This window comes from Falco naumanni, chromosome 1 (assembly GCF_017639655.2).
Source record: "Falco naumanni isolate bFalNau1 chromosome 1, bFalNau1.pat, whole genome shotgun sequence".
In the NCBI taxonomy this organism is placed as follows: Eukaryota; Metazoa; Chordata; class Aves; order Falconiformes; family Falconidae; genus Falco; species Falco naumanni.
This window is the reverse complement of record NC_054054.1, coordinates 97,926,230-97,952,391: the sequence shown is the minus strand read 5'-3', so window position 1 is coordinate 97,952,391 and position 26,162 is coordinate 97,926,230. Positions and strand designations below refer to the sequence as shown.

Sequence of the window (26,162 nt, the reverse complement as noted above, 5' to 3'; positions counted from 1 at the left end):
AATACATTTCCTGACTTCAGAAAAACAAGATGAGCATTTTCTGGAAACATGAATCCCACACGTAGGCTTTGCATAAAGTTTCTACCATTGTTTCCCACCAGCTGACTCAAACAACACTACTCCAGGGCTACTCCTAGCACAAAAACAACCTGTGCAGCTCTGTCCCAGCTCCATCCAGTGATCTAAAGGAAATTGTTCGCTCTAGGCTAGGCTGAGTGCACTAGCTCAGCAACAGGTAAGAGTTTCTAGCTCCTTTTTTTTTTTTCTTAACCACAGCATATCTGTCTCATTGTTAAGTCCTCTTTTCCCCCGTTTTGCACATTACTGGGAATATAAAGCAGTAGAAGAATTATCATTTAATTAGTTAAAGTGAGTCTCCAGCAGCCCTTTTTTCCCACATTCCAGAAGTTCCTAGAACCTTGCCAGAGCCATCAGTGTTTTACATGCTAAGCACAAGTAGATGACAGAAACATGAATATGGCAATTTGTTCATCAATTTGCACACATATCCAATAAGGATAATATGAGGAAAGCCATGAACAAAGAATATACCAGTCAATAAAAGGCAAATAAAAGATCAGGCAGGCAGGGTCATGCATTTCAGCAAAGTTTCCTACCTGTTTATTAAGAGAGACAGCTTTTCAGAAACTTTTATAGCAACAGGGTTTCTCATTTATTCAACATGAGCACAATTGAACTGCTAAAGACCTCTACCTGGAGGGAAGTATTTCTGCCGTAAGACCAAAAAAAAAAAAAATCCACCAAAACAACAAAAACCCCACACACTTCCAAAGAAATGGAAAGAGCTTGAAAGGAGGAAAAGAGGTTAAGAAAAATACCATTTTAGTCTGTCATGAACAAATAATGGTCCTACACCAAGGGGAAGAAACCTGGAAACCTGTTCCACTCTCAGCTCTGTGCTACCTGACCTGCTGGATAACCTAGTCCATGAAGCTACCATGTTGCAGTGGCTGTTCCCATATCCTTAGAGATTCCAAACAGAGCAGGACCTGCAAAGTACCTACACCCCAACACATCTTTCCATCAGGAACGCCATTCATGGCGAAAGGAAGGATAATAATAGCCAGGATCTATGGTTTATCATTCTCCTGACACTCAGGAAGCAAGCCTGAAGTGCACTCCTTTTATCCAATCCCACCCTTTCTCTCACTGGTTCTGTCTAGTACACAGGGATAATTAAAGTATTTTACTACCTGACAACCCAGTGCTCCATGAGCTGCAAGACTATTGTACTTCTAAGGCATGCATATTCCAAAAGAAACGTGAAGAGAGCCATAGCAAAATATTCAGCAGCCATCTATATCAGCATTCCTAAAAATCAGGAAACACTCTGCAGGACTTCCCTTCCCCCCCCCTCCATTGATTTTTATATTAAAAACCAAATCCAGTCTCAAGCGAACAAAGGTAAGACCATGAACGTTCTAATTTTACTCTAAGCATTCAATTAGCTAGTGCATTTTAGCTGAAATTCCTGCTTAGTCACGCCTGACACAATCTAGTCTTTTAGGCAAACATTCCCTCCATTCTATGTGCTATGGCTGCCAGCCAGTTTTCAGTTGATGTACCCAGTGTTTTTCTGCTTGTGTCCAAGCACAGCGAGATCTCTTAAACCTGCTCTCACACAGCAGTTTTATCCTTGCATATGCTCTCCATTTATAAACAAAGCATATGCATATTTATGTATAGGCAGGTCTAAATACGTGCACATTAATTTTAGAGATATCAAACAGAAAAATGTCAGATCCTCTAACTCAGGCTACGCTCAGGAAATACAACATCTGTATGTCCTGAAACAAATCCTTCTGCAAACGGCAAATGGACATTATTCTTCACTCTGGAATTAAAGCTTTGGTTTAGGTTGATTTAAACGAAAGGCTTTGTCTCTATGCAAAAATACTAATAGAAAAATACAGTAGTAATTTCCATTTAAATAAACCAAAACCAAACAATTTTCAAGGCTTCCACAAAAGGAAAGTGAAAATGAGGAACGGACCCAAATCTTCCGATTAGGTATCAGCCTCAGAAATTCTGTCACTGAAGATACTGCTCAGTAGTATCTCCTTCTCAGATAACTTCTTCGAAATCCACTGAGATCACAGACAAGATTTTTGTCAAACAAAAGCAGAAAAGACACCCAGTGTGTTTGACCACTAACTGATCACCATTCTCACTACCACGTCCTGCCTAATTTAGCTAATTACTCAGTCTTGATATTAGGGGCAAAGGTGACTAACATGTTCAGAAAGAAAAGAGCAAAAAAAAAAAATGTTCCTGTTACCTGCAACAGTGCTCTTTGGATGGTGGATGGCAAAGCGGCTTCCAAAAAAATCCTGCCACATCCATATAGACAGGTGGGAATTGGAAAGTAAGGGCAGAAGGTTTAAAAAGTCCAACTTACAACCCGCTCTCACTGATGCTGAGGTGAAGCTCTGGCTCTTGGCAGGTAGCAGGTAATTCCACTGGAGTCAAGAAAAGCTGGGGAAAACTTCTTGCCCCTTCAGGCTACCAGTAACCTCTTCTACTCCTGGTAGAATACAGCCGTGCCTTGTCCTTCTCAATAATCGGGACAACCATTAGATCTCAGACCTCTTCCTATGCTATTCTTAGCTTTCTGATGCCTGAAGCTGCAAGCATAGTAAGTTTCCTTAGGTTGGAAGAGCACTGTGAATATCTCCAAACATTCAAATCTTTCTTCTCTTCCAAAAGCAGCAAGTCCCTTCCTCAATTGTGCCTGCTCAAGGTTTTCCAGAGAAGCAGCAGAATAGCTCCTGCTCTGGTAACTACTAATTGTTCCCCAAAATATGATTAATTTCTGAGTGATTGTTTTAAGATAGTTGGTCCATTGCCTCAGCTCTAATTACATTTCTCATGTCAATTAATTAAAATCTTGGTAAATGAAATGCCAGTTTTTATTTAAGGTTTAGGGGGAAAAAAATCATGGGACACAATTAGATGTTACCAGACGTGATCTCAGCAGGTTTTCAATTATTCTATGTATAATAGGTCCCTAATTCAATACAAAGCTGTAATTAAGAATGTAATTAACTTGTGGCATTCTACTGATGTCATACACCACAAGAACACATAATGAGCTACAGTTTTTAGTGCAGAATCCTTAATGGATTGGTCTGTTTCATTGAGAATGAATTAAGTACATAAAAATAATTTACTATGGGAACTTGGCCAACATAATGGCCACATTTAAAAAACAAGCAAATTATAAAACAAGAGCAAATAAACTTTGTCCTGTCATGGCCAACCTGGCCAGAACCTGAATTTACACCTGGTACCTGTGGCATGGAATTGGTGGACTTACCTTCATAACTAGCAGAGAGGTCGCTGGCTGTAGCTACACAGCTCTTGCAAACAGGTCTAGGGACTGGTAAGAAGCACAGTGTGTTTGCAGATGTATCTACTTATAATCTGGATGTGGGCAGCCTGTCAGGATAGGAATACCAGCAAATTAAAACTGCCTGATGTTGTTTTGGTGATACATCAAGCTGTTCTATGCATCCGTAATGCATCCAATCTCTGTGCTATCACACCACTTACGAAACTTATGAAAAACCCTCTAGGTTACTTCTGCTTATTAAAGGAAAGCTTGTGCTTCTGTAACAGACTGTACTGCTGCACTGTCTAAATCAAAGATTTTTTTTGTTTTTTTAAATAGATGACATTTAAGGAGAAAAAAAGCAAGACTAAGTTTTCTGACAAAACCAGAACAAGTTCCTGAAACAAGCCATCAGAACTACAAATAACTGGTCTACCTTCACATAGTGGAAACAAAAAATCCTACAAAATATTTATTTTCTTTCAAGTAATTCATCTTGCAAGAAGGATATGAGGAAAAGTGCCTGATTTATCAGCTAAGGAATTTCCTGCACTATAGTTAGTGATGTGTAAGAAAACAGATGAAAATATAACCATGTAAGGTACTGACAGGCACTCTAGGAAGTATTCAGGACCTCTATAACTATTGAATAGACTTCTCAGGTCTTTAAAAGAAGACACCTCTGTTTTTCTTTGTCTTAATATTTCCCTGTCTCTTGGAAAAAACGTGAAGTCATTAATGGAGTGTCTTATTACCCTATTTCTGCTACTTGCTGAAGGAAATTAACACTGACAATCAAATAACAAAGTTTTATTTTGTAAGCTAAGGAACTTCTTCATACAACACACAAAGCCATTCTCAAAACATTAACCACTACATTTATAAATATATATTATATTTATTTATAAATATTATATTTATATTTATAGAGTCTTCCAACTCCACTCTAAATAGCTTCATTACCAGGAATATTACAAAGATCTTAAAGGAAGTCTGTCTGCTTTCTTTGTAGGCACCTAGAAAAAAAGTTTAAATGCAGACCTAAAAAATGCATCAGATCAAGAACTGGGAGAGGTTCTTGTATTCTTCTTATCAATCACACAGGTCAGTACCATTCTTGACCTTGAACATGCTCAGCCTTTCCTGCATTGTGTTGAATTCTCATTCCCTGTCAGCTGCAAAGAACTTTTAGGGGATTCTATAGCATCTGAAATCGGAAGGGGGGGGGGGGCAGGGCGCGGAGGAATATATATACACATTTCTTCTGCATGTAGTGTAACACAATGGCATGCAATAAAGAGGGAAATAATAAGTGTCTGCACAGATTAATTCCATTAAATCTATGCATTTAACTCAGTTTCTACTTCAGCACTTCCTACAATCAAGGCAGAAACAAGGATGCTGCCAGAGAAAGTCTGGAGTCCATTATCAGATGGACAAAATGACTATGCAGCATTGCAGCACTGTCTTTCAGGCATGTAACTTTTCTTCTGAAATAAGGTAGCTCCTTAATAACACACCACAGTTAGTAACTGCGATCAGCTGAAAAGAATCTACTAACTGACCTGCTCAAAAATAACTAAGAATTATTACAGAACAGCAATATTAATTGGACTTAGTAACTCCCAGCCACTGCACTGTACTACCTGCAAGTCCAATACCAAGGTCACTGACCTTGGCAAGATCAAGCCTTCAGCTGCAGCTTTGGCATCTATGTTGCCACAAGCTCCAATTTCATTCAATCCCAGCTTCCCAGGCTACACTCGTGAGAAGCCATTATCATTTTTATTGCAAGTTAGTAAAGTTACACAGGTAAGAGAGAAAGTTTTATCATTTGTGTACAGTTTCTGCTGTTCTCTCTCACCAAAAAGCTACAGAGATCCATCTTACAAAAGCATTCCTAAAGACTTCTGAAACAACCCTGAGCACATATAGCAAGTCATAAACATGGCCACTTGACTAGTTTATAGGGGACATCACTTTGATTTTCTCTTTTTCATGCACACTGTTCAAGGACCCAATGAAAAGAAGCCAAAAAGTGACAGGTTCTTCCTCCCATGACCTCTGTGGTTGGTAAATTTTCAAAACATGCACTGTACCAAGCTGGTTGCACTGTGAGTCCACCACCATCCCTTACACGTGTGCTAGGCATTCTAACATCCTTCCACTGAACTCTTCACTTCCATTTTCTTTCTGTTTCCTCACAACTTCATTCTCCTGCGATGAGCTGCCACCTAGTAGAATAGAAACACACACTGGCCTATCCTACATCAGGACATTAATCACTTGAATGTTACTAATATAAAAATGTTCTTGAGCTCATCTACCCATGGAGATTTTTTTTTCTCTAAGTAGTTATCACATACAGACATGTTCAAAAGTGACCTGAAAAATCTCTTTTACTTTTCTAAAACATCGTTACAATAAACCTGATCCAGATGCTGTCTTTATACACTTTGCTAATGCTATCAGTTTTTAATCAAAATGGAACTGATTGAATTAATGTCCTTAATTAACAGTAAAGGTTCGTTGAATCACAAGATGACTGTTTCAGATCAAAGTGGCACAGAAAAAGTCTGAGTTCAAATCTATTCCCATGTATCCAGGGTCTTTCTTTAGGATTCTTACTCTTTTTCCACAGCTCAAGATGTTGGCACTTCATGAATCAATCTCAAAGGATATTAAAAGCAGCAGGAATAGCCTACAATGAGCCAGAAGGTTCCTTCACAAAAAAGAATGTTAAGTTTGCCAAGGAAAGCACTAAAAAAGTAATAAGGAAATCCAGACTTAAACTTAATTCATCCCCACATACATATGCATTAAGATACAGCCTTTAATGACGTATTATTTCTTCCAGAGAACTTCTGCCTAAGGCTGACAGAATGGACAGCTGCTCACCATTTCTTTATCATTATGTATAACTCTATGCGTTAATTCAAGACACAAATATCTGAGTGTTGCACTAAATTATTAAAATTCTGATAAACTTTTTATGCAGCTTATCATGGTACTATACAGAACATTTCAGAAGTACATTTACTTACCCAACACTTTACTGGAACAGAATTTTCTGTATTTTTGAAGGGGAGAACTGCAACACCGCAAAATTAGTAGCTACTCTCAGAGGCATCTGCTAATACAGATGCCTAATTTAGAAAACCTGTGGCCTGATTCTCTGAAGAATACAATATTAGTTTATATTCTGAGCAAATCTCTTACTTATGTTAGGGACAGCTATAAAAAAAAGAAAGCATAACAAAAATCTATGCTTTTTTTTGTTTTTTAAGCACAGCACTCTGTGGCAGTAACAAGAACAGAATATAATTTCCCAGAGTGTTACTAAACTCCTTTTTATCTTCCTATTATCTTTTCTCCTTCCACGAGATACAAGCTAACCTGCAAACTTATTCAGCATCTTTGGCTAAAGCAAATAAAGAAGGGATTCAGAAAATTGAATTCTGAATGCCAAGAAGTTTTGGAGAGGCAACATAAGATGCTTAGACTAAACCAGATATCCTCTGCCTATCTTACTCCTGTAGTTTGCATTTGCCTCATGAGGACAATCTTGTGGTCTTTGAAAGGCTATTAAAAATATGCTCTAGGATGCTGTCACCAATGCTGGATATCAAAAACAGTGACAGCCACAGAGGCTGTTTATACTCAAAAAATGCCAAAGGTCCTCTCTGTATAGATTCAGAAGTTAAACCCATGCTGAGCCTGTTACATCTACACACCTTCCAGCTTCTGTAACAAATGAAGCAGAAGTCCACAGACAATAACCTCCTTCAGTACAAAAACTGGGATTTTTTCCCAGGAAGCTATCCATCCTGTGTACAAAATGAGACAGCAGTCCCGTAGATAACCACCTGTTCCTTAACCCTTGTCATGCCCCGAGATTGCTTCCTCCTCCTTTTCTGCGTGAAACAGAATAGAGGAAGGAGGCAGTCTGTGTAGCTCCACAGCTTTTGCCGTGGAAACTGGGCCCATGATGGCTTATGACAGTTAAAGAGGAACATACCCAAGCAAATCCATATGCAGCTCTGCTTTCTGAGATGCAGCGTGCTCCACAAAGCCAAGATTCTCAGAATAATGCGGCTGCCACCCTCTCAATTCTGCATTAAGAACAGACTAAACCAAATTTTCAGACTCAGAAGTCTGGTAACTTTAAGTAGATTTTTCATGGAATTAGACCAAAAGCTATATGGCTTCAAAAATATTTTTATCCCCTTTTTTATGGGCCTTCTTAATGCAGGGACATGTTTGCAGGAGTTATCTGCAGTCATGAATCTTACTTAGTAAAAATGAATGCTAACATTCATACATAATCTTTCTTTCTGAAGTGATGATGAAGGAAAACATCATCTATCTTTGCCTCTAACAGTGAAAAATCACAGGATTTAACCCAGCCAGTGCTGCTCATGGAAATGATTCTAGCTGGCTAGAACTCAGGATTTCTAGCTGGTTTTGTTCTCAGAAACAACTAAACCACTTCAGAGAAACTTTTCCAAATCAGTCTGAAAATATGCAGCATGGAAAACTTCAGCTAAAACTGTTACAGCTTGAGAAAAATCCCATTTTAAAAGGGTATTATAGTGAAAAGTGTTGAACATTTAATCTAGATGTGATTTTCTGATATACAGGTATCTGCCACTTTTTAATTAAAAAAATAGTTTTATCACAATTTTTTAACTGCCAATTCAGACCAAAAAATCCCCTCATTTTTACTGTACTTCCCCTACTTCTTTTTCAATGTAACACTGATCCATTAGGAAATATCACATATGCAATGAATTAGATGACAGACCTTTCATCTCAAACTGCTTTGAAATGCTGCTTAGTAAACCCACTGGAGTTTGTTTTTCCAATGAATAAAGAGTTCTTCTCTTAAGTCTTCACATTATGAGCATACCATGTGGTTTGCATTTTCTGTTTCTTCAAAACAGTTTCCCAAAGCTCACACTGTTTGATTTAATTTTCAGTTAAGAGGAGCTAAAACCTGAAATATGGTGAGACAAATTCAAAATTACAACGTATGGGGGGTGGGGTGTGTGTCATATTCACCCTGTACTCACGTAGAGCGCCATTTACTTTTGTGCCAGGTTAGTATAGAATTTAAATTTCAATATAAGCCCAAGTATATTTCTTCAAAGATGATCAGAAACTAACAAAACTGTAGGCTAACAACACACAACTCACTTTGAAAGAGGTTGGAAGGCATACATTAGAGTAACAGCTTTGGATAACCAAAAAAAAAAAACCCCACAGGTAATAGAAAAGGGAGCTTTCCAGCTATGTCTCTTAACATTTAACGCACAGAAACAGTAACTGATATGCTCCACTATTTTTCAAGTTTTGGGGATTTTTTTGTGTGCATCCAACTTCACTCGCATACACCCAGATTCATCCCACATAACTGAGGCATCTATATATGGACCTTACTTGTCCAAGACTTTGATGATGGAAGAATAAATGGCCCTTTTGGAGTCAAAACATCACATCAATCTGCATTACCCTCTGAAAGCATTTCTTCCTCGTCTGTGATCATAGGAACACAGAGTAATTTAGGATCTTAACTTATATACTTAAGAGTATGAATCTGTGCAAATGGGATGGATTTCCATAAAGTGCTGGCCACTTTAGCTACAGGCCCATGCACTCTTTGAAAAATAAGCATATATGGGTTAAATTAATGTCATCTTTACCTGCAATACTATCATATCAACATCTACGTATAGATAAGTTGTTGTTCCCACCATGGTCAAAGATATAGACAACACTTTCAGTCGAAACCCAGAGAGCAAAGCACCTCACTCTGAAGCAGACACCTACGTTTGCTCAGATGAATCACCCTCCTGAACACCAAAGACCATTAACTAGATCACCAGGAACAATAACTGCAGCAATGATATTGACACTCCAAAATTAAATGAGTTTTTAGCCCCAAACACCAGTCAGAATTAAACCATCCATACTCTGTAGTCTACTAACGAAAATATTGTCCTTTCCACACCCCCTCCCAACTTCCCTATCACTCAGCGGTTTCACATGGAAAGAATACTAACATTCAGGAGCACTCAGCACTAGAGGAAAACAGAAACCACTACACAAACTATTATTTGATAAATCCATAGATGATAGGAACCACTGCTATGCTGATAAAACTTTGGACAAGTCTTCCACTAAAACATCCGAGCTTCCCCCTCTGCCTCTGGAAACTGTGCAGGGCTACTGCAAGACACAGGGCAGAATGACTGAAAATTCTGGTTACATACTATGTTAGTTTTTATCCCTAAAGAACTAAGTAACCAATGATAAATAAATTTTAAATGCCTCTACCTGTAACAGCCAAATAATCTGCATTAAATGTGCTTTAAATTATTTGTACACATCTCAGTCCATGAATTGTTTTAAACATCTTCCCATAAAGGATGCTGAAATAGAACTATTTGAACTGCAGCTATGACTTTATAAACATAGACTAATTAGCAGGAGAAAGACACATTTCCAAAATCACTTCAGCTCTGACAAGGTCTAGCGGTGCCAAATTGTATCTTACATCCTGAACTAGCTCCCCTCTTCCAGCAAAGGAGTATGTAAATGCTGTAAAGAAGAATTCACACAAAACAATTATTTGCCTGCAAATAGCACTCCGAATGCCATCTTCAAATCGGTTTCCCTTCATAGGAAGGGAAATTGCATGGCAGGCTGAAGACATTTTACCAATGGACCATGAATTGTTAGATATATATATATACACACACATACACAGAGCAATATATATGTAGGTTGAAATCTGGATGAATAGGAAGACTCCTACTGAAATAAGTAGAACCAGGATTTCACTTGCCATACACAGGGCATGACAGAGTGCCCATGGAGCAGAATTTGTTTTATTACAGAAAAGCTAGAACTTGATCAACTAACAGCTTATGCCAGAGTCTTGGCAGTTATTCATGTATAGGTTCCAACACTGAAATCTAATCTTTAATTTCAGAAGAGTCCAAGTCATAATGAACTACAAAGTCAAGAGAAACTAGTAAATATGGCAACCCAAGGCTTCAATTTGACATACTCTTATTAAATGATAAATGAAGACAGTAGATACAGGAGCCACAAAGTACAAAAATGGTCAGAACATTCCTAATGTTTAAGTGGGTTTGGGCCACTGTTAGTTTGATTCAACATACAGAGCTGAGAGATCCATTTCAGGGTCTAGATCAGGATCCATAATTTTACAGGCACTCAGCACTGTAGATTAACTCAACTTTACATATCTGTGCTACTGACAGAAGTGGATCCTTTTCCTCTCCCCAAATAAAACAAGAACTAATCAATATAAGTAATCTTCAAATAAACTATTTGCGTTTTATGACTTTCCTGAACAGTACTGCCTAAAGGCATGATTTTTACCTCAAACCTGTTCTGACACTACTGCATTACATGAATGTGTTTAAATGTCATCTGATGATTCCTATTAAAGTGCCACAGTTTCATCACTATAGCTAATTTAATTCTAAATTAATTTTCAAAACCAAGACTAAAGTTCAATGGAAGCCTGAAGCTTTGAGGACTTGCAAAGCTTTGAGCCTGAAATACAGCAGTATCCAACTTTAATTCATGAAACAGCCAAAGCAACACCATGCATCTATGGTTCTTTGAATAACTGTATAATATTATAAAGTAAGACCTTCCAGATAGACGGCACTATAGGTGTTTCCAGACCAGCATTTGTCTTTCAAGACCAGTCAGCACCCTTCTTTCATCTCCAGACTGGTCGTGACATTCCAAAGGAAAAAAGAGAATATACTAATTCCATTATGTCACACACAATTGGAAAAATTCCTTCTACTAGTTTGCTGACTTTTCAAAGCACAACACATTAGCTTATGGAATCAATATGAAAATATGACTAATGAGCACCTGCAGTGAATTGCTGAGTACCATCATGTGAAACTGATCTTGTATCAGAGTGTTTTTTCCCTGGGTAAAAATGAAACAGTAATTCACATTACTATCTAATGAGTTGCAGATATTGTTGTAAAAAGAACTTGCAGTTTTACCCCAAAGAAGAAAATATTTTTTTCTACCTGCATTATGATAAAAAAAGATAATCAAGTGCTATAGTCATTCCCATTTTACATATGAACAAATTAAATCTGATACGTTACCTAAGCATTCACATCTGCACATACAGCTGGCAAATTAAAGACAACAGGAAACCCTACTTACAATTTCTTGCTTTTCCCATTAAAAAAAAATCCCTTTTCTCACTGAGCTGGAATGACAAGAAGGCATGCTAAACAAATACATGGAAAGAGAGTTCCCTATTTCTGAATTCTTTTAATAGATTTCCTTCTGAAATTGTCAATGGGATGATTGTGAACAACAGAAGCACAAAGGCATTTTAAACAGTATGAGCTCAATAGCATCTCTCATAAAAGACTGTCATCTTGAGTGCCCATAAAAGATGGAAAATATAACAATTATTCACCCTGACAAATAAAACACAATTTATTATTTTTAATAGTAAGCTAAAAGACTTAAGATTCGAAGATATACAACAAAGACATACCAGCACAAAGAGACCCAGTCAAGAATAATCACAAACTCATGTAATGTCACATCAGTTTTTCCAAAAGGCATAGGCTTTACACTTACATGAGGCATGTGCAGCTCCCTTTGGCTATCAGTGCCAAAGCACGTCACCTAGAAATTCACTGAACAAGGATTTTATAGCCAAGACACTGTCTCCAGAAAATGTGGGGCCTTCTCTAATTGTGCTATCCATATACTGTATGACTCGGGTCCAAATCCCAAACTACAACTACAAAGAGAAACAACTTTTGCATCTAAACAGTTCAATACTGCAAACCTGAAGCTGTAAAACACATGATCAGTTTTCAGAGTACCCACCAGAAGAGCAAAGCAGACAAGAAAGAAATTCTAAATTAAACTCATCATTTAAAATGCAGGAACATGAGGAATGACAATGTAAATTTACCAGGAAGCATGAAAGAAGTGTAATACAAATTGTTGCCCTGCAAGTTTTTACATAAATCTGGTACAAGACTGAAACCCTCATGGGTTTTCAGGCTAATTCTATTCACAAGCAGGTGTCCACCCTCACTACAGGTGGACAAATTCAATCTCCCTCTTCCCTGATGTTCTGATCAGCGAAAATTAACAGGTACTGAGAAGTCAATACTATATTACCTTCTCCACAGTAGTTATTTATTATATTTGCTACTGTTTATTTCATGCCAGCAGAGTGATAGGTCATTTGATTTTACCGAGGAAAAACAAACATTCTGGCTCTTTCTACAGAGGCATGAAATTAAAAAAATAAAAACAGCACATCAGTAGTGCAAAAATGAATCATGTTTGAAAGAATAAAGATGGATAAAGCGTAATTACTATCTTGACCAGCATATACACACCACCAAGCAAGCAAACACTGAACATGAGTGTATGGAAGAAACACGCTGTAATAGCACAGTAAACACAGGCCACAGGTCAGTTAGGTTTCACTGGCTCAACACAGGTGAAGAAAATAAATAAATAAATAAATAAATAAAATCAGAAAACAGTTGGCCCTGACTCCATACCCACAGATGGCAACAGGAAGGTTCCACCTGGTTACAACAGGCACTGGAGCAGGAGCCATTACAACAGGCTTGTGCCCCACCTGTCCAACTCTGTTCCTTCTCCATATGCAACACATCACTACTACAGTAATGCATTCTGCATCCCAGGCTCTGACAAAAAAAACAAAAACAACAACTGTACCCTCCAGCTATGTACTTCTATATCCATATTGTTCCAGCCTGAATCCTTTTTTCCATCAACATGACTGAAATTCATACATGCTCCCCAACATACTTCTGCTCATTTTGTCACTCCAGCTCTAGCCCTGGCTTTCTGAGATGTTCCCTTACACAACCTTGATCTTCCTTCAAAGTTTCTCTCCCAAGGTTCTTGCCTTCCTATAAACCCCCATCCTCACTTTTTCCACCACACCACCTTCTATAGTCACTCTTCCCCCGATTAGTCTTCTTCCTCCTTACCCAGAAAGCCTGACTCCCCCTCCCACCCATCCCTGTCCTTGCCAGTGTCCAGACCACACTGTCCTGCACCGTTCTCCTTTTGCCCATTTCATTTCCCACCTTAAGCTCCAGCTTTGTCTTTTCTTTATTCCAATTACGCAGTTTCCTCTTCCAGAAATCTCCCCCGCATCTAGGAAAGAGGATGGAGCATAGAAAGCACAAGGATGGACACTGCCCCTGCCCACAGCTCTTACACTTTGCCCAGGTCAGACATCCACAAGGGAAGCAGAGCTCACCCTGACATGGCATATGCCCAGCACTTAGCAATTTTCATAGAATTTAGCTGTAAGGACACATCAAATTTTTCCTTGTCATAAGCAAATTCATTCTTTCAAATGTTGCTACATTGACATCCCATCAAATCAACCGTGGACTCTTTCCTCAGCAATCTCACAAGTCTCCTCCTGGCAAGTTTCATCGGGGTATCAGTGCTTCCTAAAAACAGGTCAGCAACTATTTTTAAACAAAGGGAAAACCGCAGCCCCCCACACCCACCCCACCACCCCTCCCCCAACTCTGTTCTTGTAAACCACTGAACTCTTGGCTGAAGTTCTGGAAAATAAAAAAATGTATTCAATCTAAGGCAGATGCTTGGCATGGAATATTTTAGCTGAAACAGTTAACAGTTGAAAAATTTATAAGAAACTAAAACCAAACTCTTTTAATGGCAATTCTAATATGAAGCAGTGTTACCAGTCCTGTTTGTAATAATAGTGCAAGAAAGTTGGGAGGTTGGGCTGTTTTATGTTGGAGGTGGGGTGGGGTGGTGGTATGTATTTGGTTTGGTTTGAGTTAATGAAGATAGCTTAATCGTAAGCATCAAAAATTACATTTTTACCTGCATGAGGAAATGGTGATGCATTAATGTAAGCCTCACTTTATTTGTTCAAAATGATACAGAATCAGCAAAATGAGAAAAAAATACCCAATACAGAAATCAAAGCTGCATCATTTACCAAGTGCCCCTCATATTCTCTAACCTCTCAGTGTTTAATATCCTGCATTGGACATACAATGTAAGCAACTCCCGTAACAATCTCTCTCTTTTTAATTTTTACTAGAGTGTCCCACAAACAAATTAAAGCCATACCACTGCAAGTGCTAGGCTGCAGTACTGTACTTGTCTAAGCTGTACCCTCCCCCATTAGGCCCATCCTCTTTTCTGCTTATACAAGCAGTAAATTGATCCCAAGGTGATACAAACTTATCCTTTATTAAAAAAAAAAAAAAGAAAGACTATTTTATATGCTTTATCTCCCTGAAGCAGCTTACAGAGGAATTAGAGGCATGCCGGAGTTGGCACAGAAAAAGGGTTGTTCAGTTTGGGAGAGGGCAGAAACCTGGCAGCATCAATTTACATTGGCTCAAGCTGGTAAGGAACTGCACCCTCAGGCAATACAACTGGTTGGAAAATGGAATTTCACAAGGACAGAAACTAACATTTTGAAATTTACTTTCATTCTCAGTCAGAAGAAAACAAAATTAAATTGTTACATAAAGTTAAAATGCTTTTCAAGAGTCATTTGGAATGCTAATCTTTTTATAGCAGTTACAAAGAGCTGGTTCATTTTTCTAATATCAGAGCAGTATTATAGACAAATATTAATGATTTGCTCTATACAATATCTACACTATAATCAGTTTGTATTTGAATACATCTAGTAAAAGTCAAAATGATAATTTTATGTGAAATAGTTAAACACTAAATTATCTAAGTTTTAGATTTAAGCACAAATTTCCACATGAATTGTTTTGTAAATTATATCAGTTTCAAAAATATTTTCAAACTAACTGCTCAGTTGAGAAGTTATCAAGCAGAAAAATATAGCAATTACAGGAGTAATACAACATTAGATGTATTGGTGGATATATTTCAACATCTATACTTGGTGACTGCACGTTGGAGTTAATGAGCAGAATCTAGTGGAGCAACCCCTCTGTTGCATCAGTATCACGGGATATCAGCTCACCTTTTGTTTACTTAAGATTTCCTCTTCATGCACAGAGAAACTGACTTTTAGATGTGCTCAGGAGATCAGTAAATGTTTATGCTTTCGATGGAAGAAAAGTTTTTTCAAAGTCTCTTTTCATTATTAAGCAAGCTTCCCCCCTTTTACATTCTTATTTAACTTCAAAGTTTTCATACAAATGTCAAATTCCTAGCCACTGTTTTGGGGCTTAGTGTTTGCTTCATAGTATTGAAAAGGGCAATTCACTCACAGTCTCCCCTTGCAGCAGGTTTGTGTTTCCTGATCTTAAAGAAGAACATACAACTAAAAGCATCAAATGCAGAAATTCTGGTAGCAACAGACATGAATGTGTTTATAGTAAAAAAAAATTAAAATTTCACAGCATCCTGCTACAAAACTATAGAAACTTTATAACAACTGTAGAAGAAAATGAAAAACATTACGTGAGAAGGAACAACCACCAAAAAGGCGTTTGATCTTACACATGACACTTGTAACACTAGTGGATGGCAAAATCAGATTGAATACTTAACTGCAGTATATAATAAAAGAAGTATCTACTTAAGGAGACTTGTCCAGCTCTTTAAATCTGTCAAGCTACTAGAACTGTACAGTTGTAAGAAAATGTTTTTGATAATGACAGTGGAACTACTATTAGTATGACATGTGTTATTCAAGCAAAAGAAGTGCCAGAAAAGGTTGTCTCCAAGCACAAAGTTACTCACCCAAGATGTCAGTGATGCAATAGTAAGACATTAGCACATTTCTTAAGCGTGGTGGCAAAGAACCACTTAGTCAAAATGTACTTCCCGAAAGAAAAGTTTGCCTCATTGACCGGTGCTGCGAAGATGCCTGTAATTTTAGTGATGGGGATGACACTTTGTTTATGGAATTCAAGCTCAACAGATTAACATGCTTTAGAATAGCAAATAAAATAGAAGAGTCGACTCACTGGGCCATTTCACTAGATACAGTTGAAAAGAAAAATGGTGACCTGAGGCTGTGTATTGACCCCCAAAACTGTGAACAAATAGCAAATGGAAATACTCTCTCTTTATCTAACTAGAACAGACACAGGCACTACTGGACTGAAATTATTACCAAAGCTAGATGCATCCGCAGGCTTTTACCAGATACCTCTAAGTGAGGAGACTGCAGAAGCTATGAACTTTCAATGCACCATTTGTCCGTCTCTGTTTCAAAGGGGTCACATCTGTCACTAGAGCCTGAGCCAGTCCACAGAACACAAAACAGTACAACTGCTTGAAGAGCTGAACACTGTGAAACTGTTTTGCCAGGGTACTGCGTCTGTAAGGAAGACTGAATAAAATCTAAAGGACTCAGGCCTGTAAGAGCAAGTCAGGACAAGAGTCTGAACTAGACAAAAGCAAGTTTTCTGGCCAGAAAGTTATTGCTTATCACTATGAAGGGCAGAACACTCAAATTTCAGCCAAACACCTTAAATTCACGCCCTACAGCATCACAACATACTACCTGTATTTGTATCACCGTAGTGTTTAGACTGTAAGCAAATAAAAAGGTCCCACTGGACAAACCAGCATCAAGTCTTTCACCATCAAAATGGCAATCAGTAGATAAGAGACAGGGAGAGAAAGGAGGAAACGACTGATCCAGACAGCAAGACAGAATTATTCCTGACAGTAGAGGCAAGGTCTGATTCCTGCTACACAGCTTTCCTTTCACTAAATCCACTTTCCTCTTTGGTATCAAACCTACCTAGCATACAGTAAATGTCTCCTTCAAACTGATGGACAAGTATTATTTTAAGTCACCCACAATATGCATTCTCTTTCTCTTACGTCCTAAGTTTAGCTTTTTAACATCTGTATTAAATGACTTTCAATTACTGTCTTTAAACACTTCAGTTCTCCAACTTGTCGCCATTTTACTTTTACATCTTTTATTGTAAAATCCTTTTTGTCTCTCTCAAAATAGCTAAGACACATCTAGTGCAGCCTGCCAGATGTGAACTACTGCCAACATTTCAGTATGGCAGCACAAACTTGCATGCAGCACATGAGCAAATCAAAGGGTTTACACCAAAGCCTTGGAGAAACCTGGGATTCAGCACAACAAATCTCTGACTCCTCTTCAATGACGTGATCATACTCTGAAGATTTCCAACTTCCATGTATTTATTTGTCTCTCGACTAGCTGCCTTAAAGTAGGCATGACCTTAACCACAGTTACGGACAACAGCTCAGATTTACTGTAGATGGGCATTACCTTGAAAACTCTATGCAGGAAAGTTTGTATACCAACACTTCTAGCAAGTTTGCCGTTACTCATAGAATTTCTAGCCATTCCTTATAAGCCACCTTTCCAGTGGTGCTGAACTACTGCTTCATCAGTAGTTTAAAAAGAAAAACACAGAACAGAATCCACATTCTAAATAAAATCCCCATGCTTTCATCTCAATGAACAGTTTGTCAATACTCACGAGTATTTAGCCGTTTAAGATAACATAATGCTGTGCTGTTTATTATTTCGTTTCATACAAATATTTAGTTCCCCAATTCAAGAGCCATTTATGGACAGCCATATAATGGAGACATTTATGCATTAGAAAAGCAATCACAGGTATGACATTGTATATCATACAGTCACACATTTAGAAGTGTGCTTCAACAGACATTTATAATACAACTACTGGCTATTTTACTCTATAAGTACAGCGTCTAATAAACTTTAAGATTTATCACCAAATATGAAAACAAAGTAAATTAGAATATTAATAGCACTATCTCCATTTTGAAAGCGTTATACCCGAAAGAGAAATTAGCCACTTAAACTCCACACAGTTATAATTTAACATAATGCAAGTCCCTGCTGTGTTCTTCACTAGCACTAATGTGATGAAATTTTAAAAAAAGAAAATTTAGGAAGTTTTCCATAACACTAGAGCATGCTGTGCTGCTGAACTTTCAAAGATATAAAAAAAATTTCACTGCTTGAATAATTTAAAATTATAATGAAACAATAATCAAAATAAAGAGACTCTATCAGTTTCCACGCCAGTATAACTAAACCAAGGAATTATACCACAATTGTGTCGTAAAGAAGAGCAGAACAAAAGCAGGTACTATACCAAGCTATGGATGCACAACTGTTTGCATTTGTTTTCAAACACTTAAGTACCTAAAATTCTGGTAACTCCATGCGCCTTTAACATCTGCTCATTTCAGTACTTTCTTGCCCATATGTATTTCTTATGCAAACAAATCAATCCTCTACCTGTGCATCCTTAAACTCTTTTTTAGGACTTCATTAGATTCTGTGCTTCCAGTTTCTAGGATTCTTGTTCTAGTTCACAGCTACTACAAAACTGAGGTTTCCCAGTTATCTATGCATTATACAATAAAGTAAATCTGTACACTTGTGTTCACATTTATGCTCTGATTCAAGAAAACAATTAATAAAAATTAAAAAAACAACAAACCCCACCTTACTTCAAGCTCATGAATACCTCCTATTGCCTATAAAGAGGCTTAAGCACATGCATTAGCACTTTGCTGAAAAGAGGTCATTTCCCGAAAGGAACATATATACACTCGAGATTTACTTATGTAAATATGATTTCATACACATTCTCTCCACCTAGGGAACAGGCATCCAATAATTGCTACGTAAAACATGTGCTTGTACCTAAATGCAAGAGCACTTTTGCATGCTGACTTTTTATACATCCTGGTCTGACTAGAGGCATGGCTTAAATTAAATGCCAAGCTTCTTTCTTGAGATTGAATGAATTAACATTATTGGCCAGATAATAACTACAGCATAATGGCACACAGTGAAGCCTAAGGCAACATTTCAGGAGAATTTTCTTAGAAATTCAGGCCTGATAAGAGATGTTAATGAGTTTGGAGAAGTAAATATAGCTCTTTAAATAGCAAATGACAACTTGTCTATAATAGTAAGTTTCTCAGCACATTTACAAACGTTTTTGCTTGCAAGCTATAAAGTGACTTTCATTTAGTTGGACTTTAGCTCTCAAGAACAATCACTATCCTAACACGCCAACAAAAAGAGTGCAAATACACAAGGGGAGCGCAAATGAAATGCTTGTTAGGGCCTCACAAGGAAACTATACAAACACCTTATTTAATAAGTTTAATTAACCAGCTCTTTTCTAAATCTTACTGTGCCTAGCAATGCTGAGAGGCAAATTCCCTGCCCAGAAGCTCTGCTTTTCTTCCCTGAAGGAAAGTTATATTTTCTCTTTTATTCTCAAAGAGCATAGCCCAGACACCCCCAGCAGCTGCTGCTAGTAGCAGCTAGCTGCGGCACCACCGCTGACTTTTTTTTACAGCATGGTCAAGTCAACGCTGACCCACGTTCCAGCAGAAAGAAATGGCTTAACAAGGTTGGGTTGTTCATAACCTCTTGCTGTAGCACTTTTCCCACCCTTAAGCAGCAGCATATCCTATATATTTCTCTTATTATTCTCAGACAGAGAATGCCCATATATCAGTGCCTCACTCAATATATTAAACCTAATGCAAGCGCTTATTGGAGAAGATCCATTTGTGACTGTCAAAGCTGTGTGGCAGAAAAGATGCTGCCCCAGAAAAATGCCAGAGCCCTCTTTACAAGTCTTAATCTCGAGCAGTCTCTGAAGGTGAACGCAAGGCTAATATAACTCACACCTCCAGGACGCAGCAATCAAAACAGAAAAGTGTATTTTAGATTCTTCACATTAGCACTTTCAGAGCACGTTGAGTCACTAGGATGTCCATTAATTTTAATGTAGTGTATTAAAATGACCGGCATTAAGAGGCCATGCAATTTTCTGCCAAGTACTTTGTTTTCCCTACCAACCAGGGTGGGAGAAGTCCCTTTATGAATGGCTACTGCTTCTGCCCCTGCTTCACTCTTGAGATCCTTCTGTATATCTCACAGCTGCCTCTACAACCAACTACTCCGGGAGAGAGGCTGGCAGGACCGGACCAAACTAAACAATGAAGAGTCTTTTGTTAGTAATCTTCTTATGACAAACAGCATCACTAATACCAACAGGATAAAAGACAGATTATTTTTTTTTTCCCCCCTAGGGATGGCAACAACAGCAGGAACTGCAGTCTAACAAGTTTCCACCCCTCCAAAGGGAGAAAAGGGTATGTTTTCAGAAAATACCCCCAACTATCATGGTCTGAGCAAGAAAACAAGAAGTGTCGATACACGGCAGTCGCCTGCTATTCTGCACAGAAATTCTTCTCTGGACCATGCACGATCTGCATCCCTCAATCACTTCACAGAATATTTGCCTTTGTCAGAGGGGCTCTGTGATCACAGAAGTTCAGTGATGAGAAAAAAACAGCAGATCGTTCAAATGACCTCTCTGCTAAGACAAACCTGTTCCTCAGCCGTCCCTTTGATCAAGATAACAAGCACCCTGTCCAGTCCAGGTAACTGGGCTTCTAGTCAGTCCCTGGAGCTACCATCGCAGGACTCCAACGCAATTTGAAGGACGCTATTCCTGAGCACTGTCATGTGCTCCTGGTGCCCCTTACAGCTTCCAGCGCTCCCCATGTCCTGCTCCAAGCTGGGGCTGGGACCCCCTCACCCACAGAGAAGATCCCTTAAGATGCATTTGTAAATAGCATCGTCGTTGAGACTGGAAGAAGGGAAACTTTCCCTGTTTCTCATTTTAGCCAAATGAAAGCCGGCAAGGTTTCCTACCGTTCAAATCAACGGCAGGAAAAAGAAGGGGTAGGGGGGTGCAAATTGTACAGCAGCAGAGGCAGAGGCAGGATTTAAAGGAAAAGAAAAGGCAAGGGGGGAAGAGGGAGGAAGGAGCGATTTAGTTCACACGCCGCTACGGTGGGAAACAAGCCGCTAGCTTAGGAAGGAGTTCGAGCCTCCGCCGAGCAGCTGCCACCCGCCCGGCGCAGCCCGTCCGCGATCAACTGGTGACTCCGCTGCGCGCCCCGGCGCAGCCCCGCCACTGCCCCCTCCCGCAGCCCCGCCGGCGACAAGTGCCGCCCCGCTTACCTCCGCAGAGCAGCGCTCCCAGGAGCAGCCGGGCCGCCGGGCAGCGGGGCCCGCCGCCGCGGGCAGCCCCCGCCATGCCGAGGAGCCGGGGACGCGTCCCGGGCGCGGCTCCGGGGGGCTCCGCCGCCGCCGCTAGCTCTCCCCGCCCGCCGCCCGCTGCGGGCGCGCCATCGCCCGGCCCCGCACGCACACCTCGCTCCGCAGCGCCCTCAGCCCCGCCGCGGGCTGCCGCCCATGCCGGCCCCGGCTCTTTCCCTCGGCCCCGCACGCCCGCCGGCCCCTCCGCGCCCTGCCCTAGCGCCGGCGGGGGCGGCCCGGCGGGGCAGCGCCCATGGCGGGCTGAGCCTGACGGGCGCCCCGGCACCGCCGCGCTCCCCCGGGCAAAACTTTCCAAGCGGGCGAGCGAAGGGCGGGGAGGGCCCGGGAGCCGGCGGGGCTGCGTCGCTCCCCGGCCGCTGGCTCCCCCGCTACACCCGAGCGCCCTCCGCTGCGGCTGCAGCCGGCTCCGCTTCCCGTGCCTTTATCTCGGGGCCGCCGGCGGCAGCGCGCACACACACTTTTCCCTCAGAGGAGGGCGGAGAGGGAGGGGGAGGGAGGGGGGGACCGCTGAGCTCGAGCCGGCGGCCGTTGGCGCTGGGGGCGGGGGGAGCCCTACCTACGGCCGCCCTCCGCGCGGGCGGGAGGCGCTGAGGGGGCGCAGAGCGGCGGGCAGCGGCTGAGGGGAGGACTGCCCGGTGTCGGCGGAGGAGCGGGGCCCGGGGTCGGCTGAGCACCCCCCCGGCCGGAGGAAGGGCGGCTGAGGTGAGACGGCCGCTCAGAGCGCCGGGGCTGCCCGGGAGGAGGGAGTTTTGCCGAGCCGAGGTGGCCGGAGAGGGGCAGCCCGGGCGCGGGAAGGAGGGCAGGGAGGGTCCTCGCTGCCCTGAGGGGCCGCCGCCAGCCGCGCCGCCCCGCGTCTGCCTTCCTGCTTTCTCAAGTCCTGCTGTAAAGCGACATCTATTAAGTACAGAAAACCAAAAGAAAAGACCCTTACCCAAACACGAAGCTTTACTATGCGCACGTGCTTCCCTCCAGAGAGAGGGAAGCCCACTCCAAACCCTAAAATGGAAGAAAACCACTTGACCCACCTGTATTTCACCCAGCTTCAACCCCGTTATTGCCTCCTCATCCTCTTGTTTTTCCCCTTTCTTATGCACACTTCCTCAGTTTCATCTAAACCTAATGCACAGCCCATATTTTTAGTCCTATTCATTTAATTTGGTGCTTTCACCTGGTTATCCTGTATAATTTCAGCTGGCGTCTCTTACTCCTTCTTGTGGCAAAAATTGTGAATATTCGTGGCCCAGCAGTAAACATACTTTTAATAATCTTTGGTGCAGCTGTGGCATACAGCAAGCAAGGTGCAGTTTAGTAAGAAGTATTTTAGTATTGGAAGAATTTTAGTGTAAGAAGTACTGAGTGCAGAAATCACCTAAGCAGGAAACCGCCCCCATTCTGTGACAGGGCAATGTCTTAAAATGATGACTGCTTTTACAACCCGTTGCTTTTATCCTGAGAAATTAGGTTCTGATCCTTCAGGCAAATACAGTCAGTCTGCTATGGCTGGCTAAGCAGCTAAAATCAGTGAGGTTCTCTCCATTTGTGGTCAGTTACTGAAACAGGTGTCAAAGTTTATCATTAGCTATTACCCTAAATAAAATCAGGAAAACACATTTTGGCTGATCCTTGAAAGCCTGTTGTTCATGCAAGACATTATTCACAGTCTGATAAGCCAAGCCAAGTCAGGAAAGACTACCTTAACATAGAGATTTCTGATGAGAAACTGCAGAGAACAGAAGTATGTTTTGTACTGTCATGGTTTACCAGGTAATTCAAATGTGGAAAAAGCAGAAATAGAATATCATATCAACTTTAATATAATTTTTTCTCAGAAGAATGTAAAGAAGCATTTCTCTTTGAAAAACTCATTCAAAAATGTGTAACAGCTTTATTTTTTTTCTGCTTGATTGTAAATTCTGCTAAACACTACAAATACTTGTTAGAGTTTAAATATAAGAATCCAGCAATCAACAGTAAAGCACAGCAGCTAACAAACATTTTTGTCCTGCACTTTAATTTGTGTATAATGTGTGTATATGATTAATCTGATTTATAAGAGAAAGCAGATACAGCAAAGACAAAAGCTATTTCTTTCCAAGGCAACTTTTGCTACGGGACCAGAAACCAATCCCATCATTCATAAACTACCAACATTTGCTGTCTTTGAACTGTGAAGAAAATTTCAGTCTGATGTAAATTAGATGGAACATGAGATTATTTGGAAATACTGACAAGTAGGATCTGTCCTGTTTATCAAATTCAAACAGGAGTATATGTGTTATTTGCATAATATGCTCTGAAAAAAGTTCTGGAAGTTGCACATAGAACACATTGGCAGAGATTTCCATGGATAAGAGGTAGAAGTCAGATAACAAGGTGATAAATATGGTAAAGAAGTCTGGACAGAATAGATTTTGCTACAGCTAGTCTTATTCCTTTGAAATTTGATTTCTTATCGTTGTAGGTACAGTATTTCAGTACCAGAATTTTCAACAGAAGCTATGCCTAAGATGAGTTTTTGAGGCTAGCATTTTAAAAGGAAACCGAAGGAGTTAAATACACAAATCACACTCAGATTCAAAGAACCTTAGTTTATTTCTTAATGCATGTATAGTGAGAATATGGGTTGCTGTGAACGATTTGTAACAGCCCAATTAACACCAAGCACAAAAACACAGAAGGGGTGTGTCTGAAGGCAAGGGAGAGTGTATCAGGAGTCCTGAAAAAGGAAACTGTAACATTGAGATTAAAAAGTATGGAAAATATTATTACCTACCTATGATACAGTCCAAACTGTGTCTCTAAACCTGCAAGCAAAGGCATTCTGTAAATGTTAAATTAGATGCAATCCTGAATTTGTTTGCATTTTTGTGATTTTTCTATTGCTCCAGAGGGGGTTTGTATGTTTAAAGTTAGATTCTGACATTTTATTAGTGTTGATTATTACAGTGCTCCTCAAATTATCCAGCTGAAGTTAAGAAGGTTAGTTTGCAGAAACTATGTAATATGAATGGATGTGAATTTCATCCTGACTGTTCAATTCTGGTTTCACTAATGTTTATGGAAATTTCATCCCCAAGGCCAGGTCTTAATTTGCCAAAGGGTTACTTGAGTGAGTAAGGAGAATTGGTAAAGTATTTTTGTTTCCAGTGCTTTTTACCACTAGCTTAGCCCTAGACTTGGCACATCCTAGTAACAATGTGTCAAAATATTTGTCTTGAATGTAGCAAATGAATAGTACGAACTTCATTTTGAATAGTATGTAACTTGATTTTGCATAGATTCTGTCACAATTTTTTTGTTTTCTACTTGTAGTAAATATCTCATCAACAGATACTTTTAATGTAGTTACCTGACTTTGTTTCTCTGAAGGAATCTCAGGGCTTTAAGTCTTTATGGGCTCCTGTGACTTGTAACAGTCAAAACTGAAATTTTCAGTCTTAAGTGTAGCATATTCCCTGCAGTGAATGTAAGGAAATAAGGAACATGCTCAGAAACAGTGAGCCAAAGCTGACTTCTTAGGGTCAGTCAGCCTCCTAAAATTTTTGAAAGTACCATACAGTGTGCATTAGGCTGAAAATGCAACCTGCACTGAGGTCTCTCATAACCCCCTCTTTATATTTTGCCAACTACAATGTTGAAGGCGCATGCCAATTCACTGACTCAATGCTAAAAAATGAATGCAAGAAAAAAATAATCTGTCAAATCAAAGCTCAGATTGCTGTGTGCAGATAGCAACTGCTAACGGATCTCTCCAACCTGTATGCAGGCATTGAGGTATTTTGTACAATTTGTATTTTGTCAGTGCATCTATTGCATCCATGCAGAAGTTTTGTACAGCGAATATATCTCATCAGCATTTCTCAGGTGAAAACATGATCATATACTTCGAGGAGTAACATATTGTGTAGATGATTGAGTGTTACAATAGGTGCTTACATCTATCCAAATTGCTATTCTTTGTTAAAGAATGAAAAAGCTATAAAGTTGTCTCATACTGAGCATAGGGACATATAACATCCATCATAAAATGGAAAATAGTTGAAGTACAAGACTGTACATATTTTTTGCCTAATGTGAAAATGCGGGGTTTTTTTAAGGACACCCCACCCCCACCCCCAATTTTGTGCTATGTAAACTTTCAATAACAAAAGAAAAAAAAAAAAAAACCCAAAAAAAACCCCCAACCTGTCAACCAACCCTAGACTGTACTGGAATCAAGAGTGTGTCAGAAGGAATAATCTGATAGAACTTTAGAAACCAGATATTGGGACTGTGATGTTGCCAGCAGTTTAGCGCTCATGACATAAGTGAGTATAATAGACATTGCAGCCTGTAATCTTGATTTTAATAATTCCTTAATGAAAACTAGTCTTTGACCACTACTCTGTAATTTTGCCAAAAACGTAGATAGTCCTTGATACATGTGAGTGGTTTTGGATGTGATCATTTAGCACTATGTCTGCTACTCAAAGGCCCATTTAACTTGCCATGTTTTAGCTCACCATGTACTGATATCCTTGGCACTATATCATACAAATGGCTCTGTCTTTCAGCACAACCTTAAACAAGTCACCTACTCTATCCCTCGGTGTCCTTATATGTATAATGGGATAGTGACACCAA

General features: G+C 39.9%; 1 protein-coding gene across 1 annotated transcript in view; it reads right to left on the bottom strand.

Moving 5' to 3' along the window:
• Positions 1-21,955, bottom strand: part of TMEM132C (transmembrane protein 132C) — a 221,273-nt gene extending 199,318 nt beyond the window's left edge. Inside the window, exon 1 of the mRNA XM_040611372.1 lies at positions 21,441-21,955. Within this exon, the coding sequence (XP_040467306.1) occupies positions 21,441-21,516 (76 nt within the window). The 5' untranslated portion in view covers positions 21,517-21,955. The remainder of the gene's footprint in view (positions 1-21,440) is intronic.
• Between the last annotated feature and the right edge of the window lie 4,207 nt (positions 21,956-26,162).